General features: G+C 43.2%; 1 protein-coding gene across 2 annotated transcripts in view; it reads right to left on the minus strand.

The window, feature by feature from the left end:
* Positions 1–2,599: 2,599 nt before the first annotated feature.
* spon2b (spondin 2b, extracellular matrix protein) overlaps positions 2,600–12,168 on the minus strand; it is an 86,030-nt gene continuing 76,461 nt past the window's right edge. For both annotated transcript variants that reach the window (XM_080199495.1, XM_080199399.1), the window contains exons 5-7: positions 10,327–10,518; positions 9,180–9,357; positions 2,600–7,526 (exon numbers count right to left, since the gene is read on the minus strand). In XM_080199495.1, the coding sequence (XP_080055621.1) occupies positions 7,348–7,526; positions 9,180–9,357; positions 10,327–10,518 (549 nt within the window). In that variant the 3' untranslated portion in view covers positions 2,600–7,347. The remainder of the gene's footprint in view (positions 7,527–9,179; positions 9,358–10,326; positions 10,519–12,168) is intronic.

Raw genomic sequence — 12,168 nt, forward strand, 5'->3', positions numbered from 1 at the left:
GGATGTGTCTAGGGCGGTGGATAGAGGAGAGCCGGTGGATGTGGTCTTTCTTGATTTTCAGAAGGCGTTTGACAAGGTACCTCACAAGAGGTTATTGCAGAAGGTAAGGGGGCATGGAGTTGGGGGTAGGGTGTTAGCGTGGATAGAGGATTGGTTGTCAAATAGGAGGCAGAGAGTGGGGGTCAATGGGTGCTATTCGGATTGGCGGTTGGTGACTAGTGGAGTGCCCCAGGGGTCGGTGCTGGGGCCTCAGCTATTTACCATTTATATAGATGATCTGGAGGAGGGAACCGAGTGTATGGTGTCGAAATTTGCTGATGACACCAAGATTGGTGGAACGGCAAATTGCGCGGAGGGTGTGAAGAGTCTGCAGAAGGATCTAGATAGGCTGGGCGAATGGGCCAGGAACTGGCAAATGGAATTTAATGTTGGCAAGTGCGAGGTGGTCCACTTTGGTAGGAATAATGGTAGGAAGGACTATTACTTACGTGGCGAAAAACTGCAGCAGGCGACGGTGCAGAGGGACCTCGGGGTCCTTGTGCATGAGTCGCAAAAACCCAGCCTGCAGGTGCGGCAGGTGGTCAGGAAGGCTAATGGGATGCTGGCCTTCATAGCGAGGGGGATTGAATATAAAGGTAGGGAGGTCTTGCTACAGCTGTATAGGGCACTGGTGAGGCCGCAGCTGGAGTACTGTGTGCAGTTTTGGTCGCTGCACTTACGCAAGGATATTTTGGCCTTGGACGGAGTGCAGAGGAGGTTTACTAGGCTGATGCCGGAGTTGAGGGGGTTGAGCTATGAGGAGAGGCTGAATAAACTAGGCTTGTACTCGTTAGAGTTTAGAAGAATGAGGGGAGGTCTCATTGAGACATAAAAGATGATGAATGGGATGGATAGGATAGAGGTGGAGAGACTCTTCCCACTCAGAAAGGACAGTAGGACTAGGGGGCACAGCCTCAAGGTAAACGGGGGGCGGTTTAGAACGGAGTTGAGGAGGAACTTCTTCACTCAAAGGGTGGTGAATCTCTGGAATTCTCTGCCCATTGAAGTGGTGGAGGCTGCCTTGCTAAATATTTTTAAGACGCGGGTTGATGGGTTTTTGATAAGAGAGGGGATTAAGGGTTATGGGGAGAGGGCGGGAAAGTGGAACTGAGCCACGACAGATCAGCCATGATCTTATTGAATGGCAGGGCAGGCTCGAAGGGCTAGATGGCCTACTCCTGCTCCTATTTCTTATGTTCTTATGTATTACAGAACATGAGAATATGGGCTTGGCCAATGATATTTCAATGGCCATTTCCTAAAACGTTGCCAGGGCTTGACAGGAAGAATAGGACGTAAAACCAAAACCAACCAAGGCCCTCACAGAGGTGGAATAGGATCAAGTATTTGTTTATAGATGGGGGGTGCTACTGCGGGGGTGCTGGTGGGAGGCTGTTTTAAGATGGGGAGTATGGTTTCTTGAATGTCCTGAAGTTTAAAATGCCTTTTTATTCGTTTGCGTAGTTTTCCCACCCACAGCTAGCAGGTCATAGAGTCATAGAGATTTACAGCATGGAAAGAGGCCCTTCGGCCCAACTTGTCCTTGCTGCCCTTTTTTTTAAAACCACTTAGCTAGTCCCAATTGCCCACATTTGGCCCATATCCCTCTATACCCATCTTACCCATATGCCAGTAATGAGCGAACCGCTACTACTCAAGATCATGGCTGATCGGAGCCAAAAGCAATAGGTGTAGTGGAGCTTGGGTTAGGAAGTTGATGGTTTTATTGATTGTGGGGAGGAGACAGAGAGGCAGTGGCAGCAATGTGGTGGTCAGAAGGGATGCAATTACAGTGGCGGGGATGTAACACAGGACCCCCATCCTGCCAGCAAGTAGATGGTGAGCAGGGTTTTCAATCTCGGGAGTGGGAATTTACTGAGCTGATTGTTGGGCTTGGATGAAGTGTTCCTGCCTGACAACAGTGACAAGGAACAGTGCAGGGGGCACTTTGCTTATGGATTCAGTTCTTTTACCTGCTGCATTTCCTGAGATCAGAGAAACTTAATCAGCTATGGTTAACATTGTTAAAATTTAAGAGTCATATGAAAGTATTTCATACTTTCAGCATGGTGGCATAGTGGATAGCACTGCTACCACACAGTGCTAGGGACCTGGGTTTGATTCTGGCTTGGGTCACTGTCTGTGCAGAGCCTGCATGTTGTCCCTGTGTCTGCATGGGTACTCCAGTTTCCTTCCACAGTCTGAAAAATGCGTTGGTTAGGTGCACTGGCCATGCTAAATTCTCCCTCAGTGTACCTGAACAGGCACCAGAGTGTGACGACTAGAGGATTTTCACAGTAACTTCATTGCAGTGTAAATGTAAGCTTACTTGCGACAAATAAATAAACTTCAAATACATAGAGTGGATTGGTTGCCTCCTCCAGTGCAACCAAAAGATTCAAGAGGTTTCCTATCTTTGATTTTTAGCTTTTTCACTTCTCACTTAAACAAAGTCCACCCATTTTGTGCTGGGAAGAAGTTGCAGGGTGGGGGAGAATTAAAAGTTCCAGCATAGAAAAGTCCTGAAGGCAAATTAATGAAATCATTGCTTGCACAAAAATGAGCAAGGAATATTTTAATTAAAAAAGAGCCAGAAGTTCTGTCCAGAACGCGTATTTACTCAATCTATAACAAGAATAAGTAACTGAAACACTTTTCTCCTTTAATTAATTTGATACAAAAGTATAAAAGGTATTAGGTTTAGACAACTATAGAATTAAATACAACAATATACAAGCAGTCAACTATATACAGATGCATGTTCATTGGAAACAATGTAGGAAAATGGAGAACGAACAGCAACATAATCCCTTTGTGAAGTAGAGGCTGTGCAGGCAGAGGATATTAGCAATTTATAGTGATATAAGCTAGTAGTCCTTTCAGAATATAAAAAAAATGCACCACGGTCAAATTCAAATAAACAAGTGCAAGTTCATTTTGCGGATTCTGTTTTATGCAAATTTTGATGAGCGCAGCGTAACTCGGTGTTATAAATTGTTTTAAAAAAAGCTCAGTTGAACATTGGGAATAGAAATTAGCCATTCAGCCTCTCAACCTTGTACTGTCACTCAGTTACATCATTTCTTCAAATTCATTTACAGGATGTGGACATTGCTGGTTAGGCTGGCATTTACTGCCCATCCCTAAAATGTCTGGTCTTTATCTCAACTCTGATGTACCCACATTTCTTCATTACCCTTTATTCCAAATCTCTCGATTCCCTTACTTAACATTCCAGTTCACCCAACATCCAGACCTTGTTTGGACAGTTCCAGATTTCAGCTACCCATTGCATGAAAATGTGTCACTTATATTTACTCCCAAGGGGCCCCAGCTCTTAATTTTGAGATGATGCCTTCTCATTTGCCCCATCCTGTACACAGGCAAATACTGGAGTAAATGTTTCTTTCCCCACACAGAGGGCATGGGAATCTGGAACTCACTACCTAAAAGCTGGTAGAGGTGGCAACCCTCACAACATTTAAGAAGCATTTAGATGAGCAGCTGAAATGCCAGTGGCAAACAAGGCTACAGATCAAGTGCTGGAAATGGGATTAGAATAGATAGGTGCTTGATGGCTGGTGCAGATGTGATGGTCCAAAGGCCTCTTTGATGTACAACTCTTATGACAGAGAGGGAGTTGGGCTGTGACATGGGATCTTACAGAGCCTGGGGTGTGAAGATACCACTTTATATAACAGCAACATATATGTTATATAACAGTTGCATCAGCATTTTAATATTCCATTTCCCAGTGTTGGCCATTAGTCAGGAAAGTCAGTGGGAAAGAGGGCAGACTTGGGGATCGTTGGAACCAGTGCTCAGAAACTAGTAAAGGTCAAGGGTTGGTGACGAGACCAGCAAGTGGAAAGGGAAGTGCAGAGCTCTGGGGTGGAGCGAGGTTCACAACCCAACAAGCAGGAGGGAGAGAAAGATTGGGGATTGTGAGAAATGACCCATCACAGCACCAAAGATCAACAGGAGATCAGACTGAGTGGATGGAAAAAGTACACCTGGCTATTCCTGGTCTCCTCAGGATTGAATTAAAGAATACCTATGCTGTGTAGCTGGTTTCCCCAATCACTGTTTAGCTGCAAAGTTTTCTGAGCTTTGGGTGACCTGGATGGAAACCCTTATATATGATTCAGGTTTCCACAAGCACTATGGAAGGCTGATTTAAACATTACAATGTCACCAAGTTGGAATACAGTCATCACCTGCAACCCACTAGCATAGAAATCGCAACTGACCCAGCATCCACAGTATTTTGGGCAGCGAGGTTTAATTTTCCTCAAATCGAGTGAAAAGTGGTTTCTGATTTCTCTCCTAAATGGCCTAGTGCTTTCTATATTTGCCCAGTTGAAGATCTCTCATGATCAAATTATTATAAATACCTCCATTAAATCACCCTAAACTTCCAAAACTCAAGTGATGTACAAACCAACTTTGTGTAAATTCGACTCAATTTGACCCCTTCAGATTGTGGGGAATCATTCTGGTAACAGCACACAGTACTTATACTAAGGCCTTGATGAGGGAGATGGGCTTTTCTAATGTATAATGTACATGCATGTACACACACAAAAACAAGAACATGTTACTATCCAAACCATGCCAATGCATACCTGCTTCAAACGAGACATTATAATTTTAGTGAACAGAAATTTGTATCAAGGGATTTTTAAAAAAAGCAAACTTACTATACGAAGCTATGAAGTAAGCATAGGGTGGGATTTTCTGGTCCTTACTGCCAGCGGGATCTTCCAGTCCCAAAGGTGACCCTCTCCCTGCAGTGAGTTCCCCAGTGGCAGTGAAGGCAGACCATGCAAAATACCATTGACTTCGATAGGACCAGGAGATCCTGCCAGTAGCCAATGGCGAGTCAATTCTGCTGCCAGAAAGCACACTGCAGTGGGTCCGGAAATACCCTCCCATCGTAATTATGTTTTACGTATGGATAAAGAACATGAACCTTGTGAAAATAAAGATCAGCTGTAATCACAAAAAAAGGATTTGCCTGGACTCAAGTGTTTCTGATCTATTTGGTTCACTATCCCCTAATGGCACATTTACTGGTGACTGCCATGTCCAGAAGCCTTTCACTCTAGCAAAGTCAATAAAAAGTAAATGATTCACTAATGTCCCACTGGGAGAAGAAAATCTGCCATTTTACCTAGTCTGGCCTGCCTCCACTGCTGCCTGAGGCCTGCTTGCAGCAGCAGGGTACTTCCCTTCATCCCATTCCCGCTGTGAAAATTGGCACAGCCAGCAGGAGGCAGAAGCCTGAAGTTGAGAAACGGCCTGACTCGAAGATGAAAAGCCACCCAGAGTCTACACTAATTTTAAAAAGCCTTGAAAACACCTTTAAAAAGCAAAAACTAAAAAGTGTATTTATTTATTAGTTACAAGTAAGGCTTACATTAACACTGCAATGAAGTCACTGTGAGATTCCCCTGGTCGCCTGTTCGGGTCAGTGCACCAAACCAGCATGTCTTTCAGAGTGTGGGACGAAACCGGAGCACCTGGAGGAAACCCGCACAGACAGAGGGAGAACATGCAAATTCCACACAGACAGTGACCCAAGCCGGGGATCAAACCCGATCCCTGGCGCTGTGAGGCAGCAGTGCTAACCACTGTGCCACCTTGCCACCCACAGTGACACATTCATAAATGAGGAAACTCACTGTCTTCGTGAGACATGGGCATCACTGGCTGGCCACCATTTATTGCCCATCCCTAGTCGCCCTTGATCTGACTGGGCTTGCTATAGACCATTTCACAAGGCAGCTGAGAGAGTCAACCACATTGCTGTGGCTCTGGAGTCATGTGTAAGCTAAACCAGGTAAGGATGGCAGATTTCCTTCCCTAAAAAGACATTAATGAACCAGATGGGTTTTTCAAACAGTTGACAGTGGTTTCATGGTCATCGGTAGATTCTTAATTCCAGATATTTTTCATTCAATTCAAATTCCAACACCTGCCATGGTGGGATTCAAACCTGGGTCCCCCAGAATATTAGCTGAGTTTCTGGATTAATAGTTTAGCGATAATACCACTAGGCCATCACCTCTTCATAGTTTGTAATGGACTCCAGTCCTACAACATCTTTGTTTGGATTATAATTGCTGGCGGGAAGTGGGTCAGGAAGCCAGACAAATACATCAAACCCAAAACCACCGCCACCTCTCCCCACCCCATCCCATCCTACCCTACTCATCTAAAAACCTGTTCCACAATTTTTGTCTGGTAACTTGGGTCAGCCTCCACAAGGGTGCCTCTAGCCAAGGAAAAGGAAACCGATTCTGACAAACAACCTATTGAAACAGATTTCCCCACTCAGTAGAGACGTTCAAAGGGAAAACTCGAACTGAATTGAAACAGTTCCCTTAATCCAAGCACAATATTGAAATGTTTAATTCCAATTGGACGCAAAAGATTGAACTGGGTAAACTGATACAGCTATCTGTTACATAATTCCTTCAGATAATCTTAACAATGTACCCTCTTTCCCAGGGAATGGTTGTGTACGTGGGTAATGTAATCTTTCAGAATGACACTGCGATAAAAGTCGATGTTCATTGATCTACAAAGTCTTTGGATAGCATATTCTCATGATACATTGAAACCACGCACTCGCTTGCTAAGTTTGTGCAACAAGACAGCTTTTGAATGAGAACACACTCACAAAATACAAATTACCACCGCCATTTTCAAATCAGTTTCCATCATTATTTTCTTTAAAAGCTATTAATTAGCCACTGCACATAACATGCCAGGCAATTAAATTCAGGTGATTAAAAACGTTCATTCTAAACACTGTTAATCTTCTCTCACAAATACCGTCACGGATCAAGAACCTGGAAGGCATTCAAATGTTGCAATTTGCATCAATACCAAAGGCAGAAAAAACTCAAGAGCTTGTGTTAAATTGAAATGTACACAGTATAAATAATGCAAGATGCTAGGAGTGATTTCCAGGTTGCAGTCTAATCTAAGAGTTTACTCAAGAGATTAGATTACTGCTGAGAATGGTTTTGAATCATTGCTTACAGTAATTTGCTGTGCGCTAAGATATTGATGATAAATGAGGTGGAGGAAAACTTATGTCTCCATTTAGTCAACATCAAACTGATAGAAAAAGCACCAGCATTTACACGGAATGACTGTCAGCCGAGTTGTCATTTGAAACCCTGAATCAATAACAATTAGTTGAATTAATTATTGCATGGGGATCCACCTTTGGTGAGATCCAGCCATTTAAATTCAACAAAAGATGCCAATGTGGTCTACTGTCACCAAGTGTCACGGTTAGACGCAGTTGTGCAGCACACATGGCTCCTCCTCCTGTAGCTCTGGGCACGGATTACCGCTATTGGCAGGATTCAGTCGGATGTAGCGAGTTCGACGCTTCACCCCCATCTCCGTGCATTTCCCCACGCACAAGCCCCAGGATGACCAATTGGAAACCTCACAGTCCAAGGGGGTTTCTGCAATAAACAGATCAACTAGTTGCAATCATACAGACTAGAAAAGTTCTTGCAGCAAATGAAGGCAAATACATCTCTTTCAAATTTTTTAATGTAAAATGCAACCAGGTTTATTTTAAGAAACCATGGCAATTAATTAATTACAATGGTTAAAACTAAGAGGAGGCGACCTCACCGTCTCATCCCACTGTTCGATCATTGTGGCGAGCTGGTAAGATCACAAAAGAGGCAAAAAGTCTTGCTAGGGTGATGCGATGGCACAGTGGTACATTTAGTTTAGATAATAGATCTTAAGTGCTGATGATTTCCCTCTTCCATAAAGGATATGTGAAGCAGGTTGTGAGTAATTAATCCTGGAGCAGTTGGCAATTTTAAAGAAATAATTTGATTGAACAATGGTTGTTTGGAAAGGGGATTTTGAGTTAAGATATTTGATCAGTGTATTTAATTTATGGGGAAGTAAAAGCAGCCATTGATTTGAGACAGTCAAGTATGGATTTTTTAATTCTTTCATGGGATGTGGGTGTTGCCTTCAAGGCCAGCATTTCAGAGGGCAGTTAAGAGACAATCACATTGTTCTGGGTCTGGAGTCATGTATAGGTTAGACCAGGTAAGAACAGTAGATTTCTTTCCCTAAAGGACATTAGTGAGCCAGATAGCTTTTTACAACAAAGCTTCACAGTCACCATTACTGAGAGTAGCTTGATATTCCAAAGTTAAGTTCCACCTGCTGCCACAATGGAATTCAAATCCATGTCACCCAGAGTATCAGCCTGGATCTCTGCATTCCTAGTTCAGTGACATTACCACTTTGCCATCATCTCTCCCTACCAACAGCAGAAGGGTCAGCCTGGATGGGTTAGGAGATTTGTTCTTGCAGATTTTCAAAGAGGATCGGGTTTGGATTATCTCACCAACTTTTACAGAAATACCATAGAAAGTGTTCTTTCTGGTTGTGTCACAGCTTGGTATGGCTCCTGCTCTGCTTATAACCACTACTCAATGAATGTAGCCCAGTCCACTACACAAACCAGCCACCCAGCCATTACTCTGTCTTCACTGCCAGCTGCCTTGGAAAAGCAGCCAACAAAATTAAGGACCCCACACACGCTGGATGTACTCCCTTCTTCCGTTGGAAAAAAAGATAGAAAAATCTGAGATCAAATCCAACCTACTCAAAAACAGCTTCTTCCCTACTGCCATCAGACTTTTGAATGGACCTACCCCACATTAAGCTGATCTTTCTCTACATCCTAGCTATAACTGTAACAGTACATTCTGTGCTCTCTTCTTTCCTTCTCTATGTATGGTACAGTTTGTCTGTATAGCGTGCAAGAAATAATACTTTTCACTGTATACTAATACATACGGCAGTAGTAAATCAGATCAAATCTTGTATTGATTTATCTCCTTTTTAGAAAACAATAAGGGAGTTGGATGAACATTTGGCCAAAAGCAGAAGTTGAAAATTACATGGATAATAGCACTGAAGGATTCAGATTATTCTGCCTGTCCTTTTTATTGTCCTACTCTAGGTTTGCCTAGAAATGTCATGGAAATCTGGAATTCAGATCAACCAGTGTTGAGCAATGTAGGCAAAAATAAAACATCACTGTGAGTTATGTAGATTTTAATGGGAAATGTTCAACTCACCTGACACAGAGTCATCTATCTCATTGCCCATGGGAATAAGGTTGGACGTAGCTGGCAAAATCCCAATTAAGCGGTTGTCCTTCAGCTTTGTCAGTAATACTTTGGCTATGGGAGGGAGTTGTTTCAGTCTGGGATAAAAAAACGAATTTGCAGGGTGGTTTGGTGAGCTTGACGTTATCTGAGTGATGAAGCACATACAACATGTTAAGTGTCAGATTAGTGGCAATTTTCATGACCCATTATATTGCAATTACCCAACATACCCTCTATTTCTTTATACTTCACATTTGCACATGGAACTGTATTTTCCTTGCCAGTTAAGTGTTGCTTTAATATTACTAGATTTATTGTGGCTTAGATGTATTAACACTAAATCATAACTCTTTACCATATAATTTAAACCAACACTTTGTGATTCACAGATGAATATTTGCAAACCAAAGAAAAAAGCATTATGGTCAAAATTCCTCCCCTTGCATCTGACATGTCATAGAGTATAGTCCCACTAGTACCCACAGTCCCTCATCTCCTACTTGCATTGACTTGTGATAGGGTTATGGGGTACAGGATCACAGACACATGCTACCCTATCCAATAAGCACTAAGCTCGGCATAACTGATGCCACAGGTGTCTGCTGCTCCCCCTCTTCTTGGCAGCACGGGTGGTGCAATAGTTAGCACTGCTGCCTAACAGCAGTCAGGCACCCAGATTCAATTCCCGCTTGGGTCACTGTCTGTGTAGAATCTGCACATTCTCCCCATGTCTGCATGGGTTTCCTCCAGGTGCTCCAGTTTCCTCCCACAGTCCAAAAGATATGCTGATTAGGTGCACTGTCTATGCTAAATTCCCCCTCAATGAACCCAGACAGGCACTGGAGTGTGGCAACTAGGAGATTTTCATGGTAATTCACAGCAGTGTTAATGCAAGCCTACTTGTGACACTAATAATAAAAGGGTGGATTAGCCATGGTAAATGTGCACGGTTATGGGAATATGGGGATGGTAATCCTGGGTGAGATGCTCTGTCAGAAAGTCGTGCAGACTTGATGGGCCGAATGGCCTCCTTCTGCACTATAGGGATGCTAGGATTCTATGACAACATACACCAAATTCCTATTAAAGCCTTAACCTTTCAATATATTGTTACCTCAGTGATAACCTCCTGGGGAATAGTAGCAAAATTTGGAGAAGAGAAGGTGAACCCACTGTCAGTACCAGCATCGTAAGGGTACAGATCTATAGAAATTTGCTCTTTCCACTTATCTCCTTCACACAGGTTGATGCTGTCACCGCCTACGAACCAATCTGGACTTGGTACAATACGAACCATGAACGATACCTAGGAATAAGCACAAAGAATTTGGTGAATTCTAATGTACTGTGACAGTGCAAGCAGAACCATGAGCATCAGGCTGATGGCAATGCACTACAAACATTTCAACTGCGCATAGTGCTAATTGATTCATGTTGAGGTTTTATTCAGCTAGTTCTCATGCAGTCGATAGGGTACGTAGTAAAGGGGAAATGAAAACAACATCAAGATGTGATGAATGAAAGTGTAATATATCCCAGCATTTTCTGTTTTTAATTTTTTTTTGCATTCAGTTCTTTTTGCCTATTCTCTTTTGTCTTGTGTTTGGCTTAATGTTGGAACGATGCTGGGTCCACCAGTTGACCTGGAGTCAGTGTGCTGAATTCACTGAGAGAATTAGCCTCAAAAGAAGGCTTACTCCAAATTAACACCAACTGTGCCAAGAGCAGTCAAAATTTGGTTCCTGCTGCACCAACAACTTTCCCTTGCCCTGCATCACTGTCCCACGCAGTTACTTTCATTTGATTTTATTCTCTGAATATCTTTGTTCTGTTTGTTTTGCAAAATGTCTCCCAGAGATGTGCTTCACACAGCATTAGAATCATCGTGAAAAAGATTTCCTGGCTGACAATATTCAATATTTTCAGTTCGTGACTCCAACTCTTTTCCACCTCTATTTTGTTTGATTGCCTAATGGGGGTGATGGGGTGACATGTCTTTTGATTCAGATTGCTCTAACCCAAAGGAGCAGATGACTGATGCAGTGGTAGCCCCATCAATCAGGAGGGATCTGTACCGCTGGTATGGTCTTCACCTGAATTGATCTGGGACCATTGTTCTAGCAGAAAGACTAAATAAAGTGGTCACAAGGACCTCAAACAAAAAAATCTTGCGAAAACGCTCGTGGCCACTTCTGATCTGCTTTTGGAGGCAGCAAGTCTGATACCATTTGCAACCTCCTGCCCCCAGAACAATAGTTGGGTCTGACGAAGCACTAAGGTGGGTCTGCGGAGTTGAGAAATTTCCTGACCCTCAGTAGTGAAAAATTAGGCCCCTCATAGGTAAGATGGCCAAAATCTTGGTCAAGATGTTGATTGTAAGGAGTGCGTCTCAAAGGAGGGATGTAAGACACAGAGACAGAGAAGTGGAGGGAGGAAATTACTGTGTAGGTCTCGGGGTGTAGGCAATTGAAGGCACAGTCATCACTGGTGGAACAGTTAAAAACTAGACTGTTCCAGAGGCTGGAGTGAGAGGGGCACAGGCATCCTGGAGAGTTGGAGGACAGGAGGAAATTACAGCGATAGGGAGCAGTGAGGCCATGAAAGGATTTGAAAACAATAATAAGAATTTTAAAATTAACAAGCTGCCTGACTGAGAACCAATGTAAGTCAGCGACACAGGGGTGATCGATAATGGAATCTGTAAGTTAAGATACGGGCAACAGAATTTTGGAGAGTAGAATGTGGGGACCACTCAGGATTGCATTGGAATACACCAGTCAGAGTGTTTCTTTTATTATTCTTTCAAAGGATGTAGGTGTCATTGGTTGAGCCAGCAGTTTTGTTTTCTATCCCCGGTTGTCCTGGAGAAGTTGGTGGTGAGCCACCTTCTTGAATTGCTGCAGCCTCAGTAGTGTAAGTACACCCACTGTGTTGTTAGGGAGGGACTTCAATGATA

The sequence above is a fragment of the Carcharhinus amblyrhynchos genome, chromosome 1, assembly GCF_965287045.1.
Source record: "Carcharhinus amblyrhynchos chromosome 1, sCarAmb.v2.hapA, whole genome shotgun sequence".
NCBI classification, from domain to species: Eukaryota; Metazoa; Chordata; class Chondrichthyes; order Carcharhiniformes; family Carcharhinidae; genus Carcharhinus; species Carcharhinus amblyrhynchos.